General features: G+C 37.4%; 1 gene segment (V, D, J or C); it reads left to right on the top strand.

The window, feature by feature from the left end:
• Positions 1-457: 457 nt before the first annotated feature.
• LOC134300360 (Ig heavy chain V region 6.96-like) lies at positions 458-3266 on the top strand. The segment is given in 3 exon segments: positions 458-500; positions 605-679; positions 2911-3266. Coding segments are annotated over 3 exon segments (474 nt in total).
• Positions 3267-4081: the final 815 nt, after the last annotated feature.

Here is a 4081-nt window from a genome sequence, read left to right as displayed (position 1 = left end):
AGGGGTCATTTACTTTTTCACATGGGTGATACAGGTGTTGAATAAATGCTTATCTTTAATAAATGGAATGATCATTTAAAAGCTGCATTTTGTGTTAACTGGTGATGTCTTTTCCTTATAATTAGCTGGAAGATCTGAAACATTGAAACATGCTTTATAGCAAGCAAAACATATAAGGGGACGAATACCTTCACAGCACTGTACCTACAAATACAACTGCATTACAGTCATCAATATGCAAATGCATGAATAACACATGAACAAATAAATGTAGACAGCACTTCTAATTTAAAAAAAATATACTTTTTTATGGAGCGTGGTTCTGTATTGAATGAATTGACATTTAACTATGCAAATATCTTCCTCCTCCTCCTACACCTGGACCCAGATAAAGATCTAAAGTATCTGCATCGTTCACTGAGCTTCAGAAGGATCTGACACTTCTGCTTCTTCCACAATGTTCCCAACACTGTTGCTGCTGCTGCTGGCAGCTTCACCCAGTGAGTTTCACTTTATTAACTCTGAACTGCAAACACAAAGTCGTGCTTTACAGCATCTGCACTGTTTCTGTGGTTTCTGATGTACAGTGTGACTTGTTTTACAGATGTGAACTGTGCTGTGGAATTGACTCAGGTCGAGTCAGTGGTGGTAAAGCCGGGAGAGTCTCTGACTCTCAGATGTAAGGTATCAGGATATTCAATTACTGATAGCAGCTACGCAACAGCTTTCATTCGCCAACCTGCAGGAAAAACCCTGGAGTGGATAATCGAAATTTGGGGGGGTGGAAGCATTTATCAAAAAGATTCTTTAAAAAATAAGTTCAGTATTTCTAAAGATGCTTCCAGCAGCACGGTGACTCTACAAGGACAGAATCTGCAGACTGAAGATACAGCTGTGTATTACTGTGCCAGGACACCACAGTGCTGTGTACATGCAGGACACTTTCACAAAAACACCAGCAGCTGCAGCACTAACGTTTTCTTTAATGGAACTGGGGTAGAAGGGAATGTTTGAAACAGTGCATAATAAAAATAAAACAAACATTGTAGTACACTGATGATCATAAAACCCAACCAATGAAGCTTCTAGTGAACAGTTCTTGTGCTAAAGTTTGAACTTCTGCAGAGTTTTACAACTGAGAACAAATCCAGTAATTGTGTTATGTGGCTCAAGTCCCATTCATTTGAATGTGGTTCCAAATTTAAGGCAATAGTTTGGACAAGATTCTCTTTTATTTGCATTTTACCTTCTGTCCAAACTTTTATAAATGAATTTGTCATAGTATGAGATTAAAAAGTAAAGAATACTAAAGAATAATAAAATATTAATGAATCAGTGATAAGATAAACAAAATCTTATAATAAAGGCAGCACATCTGACAAAGATATCAGTATTAAATGTATAAGTACTTAAAAGATTAAGCTTTAATTCTTTATTAGAAAGAGAAACAGAATGAGTTAAATGAACAGCCTACCTGCCTTCAGATCACTGTAATGCTCTGGTGGGTTTTTGTCGCTGACTTTATTATTGTGGCTATATACAGTAGCTGGGGTGGCACAGTGATACCACCCTTAACAAAAACCTTCTCAGAAACTAAAAGCTCTAGAGAGCAACACGAGTCTCTTCATTAAGGGAAAGCTATAGGGCACACTAGCTTATCATGGCTTATCATGGCTTGTTTTCTTAGCTTGTGTGTGCTGGTTTAGCTGATCTTCCAGTCTAAGCATTTAATCCATTTAAATCCACCACAGAATCTGCAGGCTGTAATATATTTGCATGTAATATAGAACTATTCATGTCAAGTCATTATTATTATTCATTTAAGCCAAATACCTTTCCAATGTGCAAACAGTTACACAACAAAAAAATAAAAATAAAATACATGTTTGGTATAAATACCTCTCGTTTCTTAAATTAAATGTAAAATTACAGGCAGTCTGTTGATGCAGGTTGGCATACGTTTTCATACAAGTGATTTTAGTCACATAGAACAAATTCTAAAAACAATAATTATTCATTATTAATGTTTAATTTTACACTCGTTGAGTTTTCTTAATGTACAGAATATTTATGCTCTACACTGACCTAAAGACCTGACCTGCAGTTCTAAGTTGTTTATATCTATAAATGTTATAATGCATTTAAATGTAGTTTATATTACTCGATCCTCTCAGTCTGGTAATAAAACACCATTTTTAAATATTCTTCAGGGTTGTGTGGTGTAGATAAAGTCTAACAGAAATGTGATGTTATTTAGCTTTCTGGAGCCAGACATGACAGATATTGCTGGTTTTAACTGGGCAGTGCTGGTTCATCCTGGATTAGTTGGTAAATGAGAATTTATTTCATTTATGCAGATCAGCTTTGGTCTTGAAACACTAAACTATTTATTTTTAGTGGCTTAATTAAATAGAACTATAATGTTCCACTAAAATACAGCATCTAAAATACATACATGCTCAGAATCAGACGGTTGGAATAAAGAGGTAACAGAGGTCCTCTGATACACCTGATTATGGTACATGATACTCTGCTGTATTTTAAATTCATTCATTTATGCAAATATTTACAGGTTTAAAGGACATAATGTTGAAGGTACCAGAAACAAGCACAAGTACAGTTCTAAAGTGTCCGCCCAGTTTAATGCATTAGTGTGCTCATGGTCCCTCCCTATTCAAATCAACTTAGCTATATACAGAAGATTCTTCATTATTCTGGTTAACAGAATTCAAGTACTTTTTATGTCTGTTGGAATCAAAAGCTTGAGAAATATGATTTTACAGTACATGATTTTATTTCTTCTTATTTCTTGTAAGTTTTACATTCTCATCACTAGCATCACTGACCCATTTCAGCTTGCTTTTCTCCCCAAAACATTTTTACAACATTTTATGTTTTCTTCCCTTCCAGATTCTTATGGACAGTCTCTGAGCTCTTCTGCTTCTGTGGTGAAGAAGCCTGGAGAGTCGGTCAGTCTGTCCTGTACTGTATCTGGATTCTCCATGAGCAGCTACTGGATGCACTGGATTCGTCAGAAACCAGGAGAAGGACTGGAGTGGATCGGATACATTGATGGTGGCACCAGCACTTACTTTGCCCAGTCTCTGCAGGGCCAGTTCTCCATCACTAAAGACACCAATCAAAACAAGCTGTACCTGGAAATAAAGAGTCTCAAACCTGAAGACACGGCAGTTTATTACTGTGCCCGAGAGTCACACTGTTACAACAGACTACAGACTCAAAAACCTCCACAAGCGAGTGTCTGAGCTGTAAATATTCCCTGATCAGGGACCTGAACACCACAAACATTTCTACTGAACACCATCAGTTTGTTTCCACTCTTCATTTAACTACTGCCCTGGTTAATAAAGTTCCTATCTCTGGTGGCATCAGTTTTTGTAAATATATACAGTTACATGCCATAAGCACTGATCCAGGTCATCTGTAGCACTATATACAAAAGAAATGACAGTGGTCCACGTATAGGTCTTTTTCTGACTGGTTGGCAAAATAAAAACTACATTTATTTTTCAAATGACAAAAATGTTCTTGCATTATTTAATTTACGTTTTTGCATTTTTAGTGTATTAAGTTTTACTGTTTTTGTTTTACTGGCCAGAATCACCAGAATAATGAGATCTTAATAACACTGGCACATGCAAATTCAGCCAGCCTGGCACAGATATAAACAGTCTGGGTGTGAACTACAGGTTCTGTTGGTGTAGTACAGCAGAGGTGAAGACAATCATGATCTGGGTTCTTCTAGTTCTGTTCTCCTCCGTGTCCTGTAAGAGGTCCCATCTCCACACCATACTCACATTATATGTTCTACAAATGATATAAAGTGAAGTGTGTTTAATATGTTCTTGTTTCTTCTCAGACGTGCATGGTGACATCAGCCTGACCTCCTCTCCTGCTCAGGTTAAACCTCCTGGAGATTCAGTGAAGCTGTCCTGCCAGGTTTCTGGCTATAAGCTCACCGACTACGGTACAGGCTGGATCAGACAGCGTCCAGGGAAAGCCATGGAGTGGATCGGGATCATATGGGGTGGTGGAAGCATAGACTCTGGAGCTTCCTTCA

The sequence above is a fragment of the Trichomycterus rosablanca genome, chromosome 22, assembly GCF_030014385.1.
Source record: "Trichomycterus rosablanca isolate fTriRos1 chromosome 22, fTriRos1.hap1, whole genome shotgun sequence".
Lineage (NCBI taxonomy): Eukaryota > Metazoa > Chordata > Actinopteri > Siluriformes > Trichomycteridae > Trichomycterus > Trichomycterus rosablanca.
Note: the sequence above shows the minus strand (reverse complement) of the source record. Positions and strands in the feature narration are given on the sequence as shown.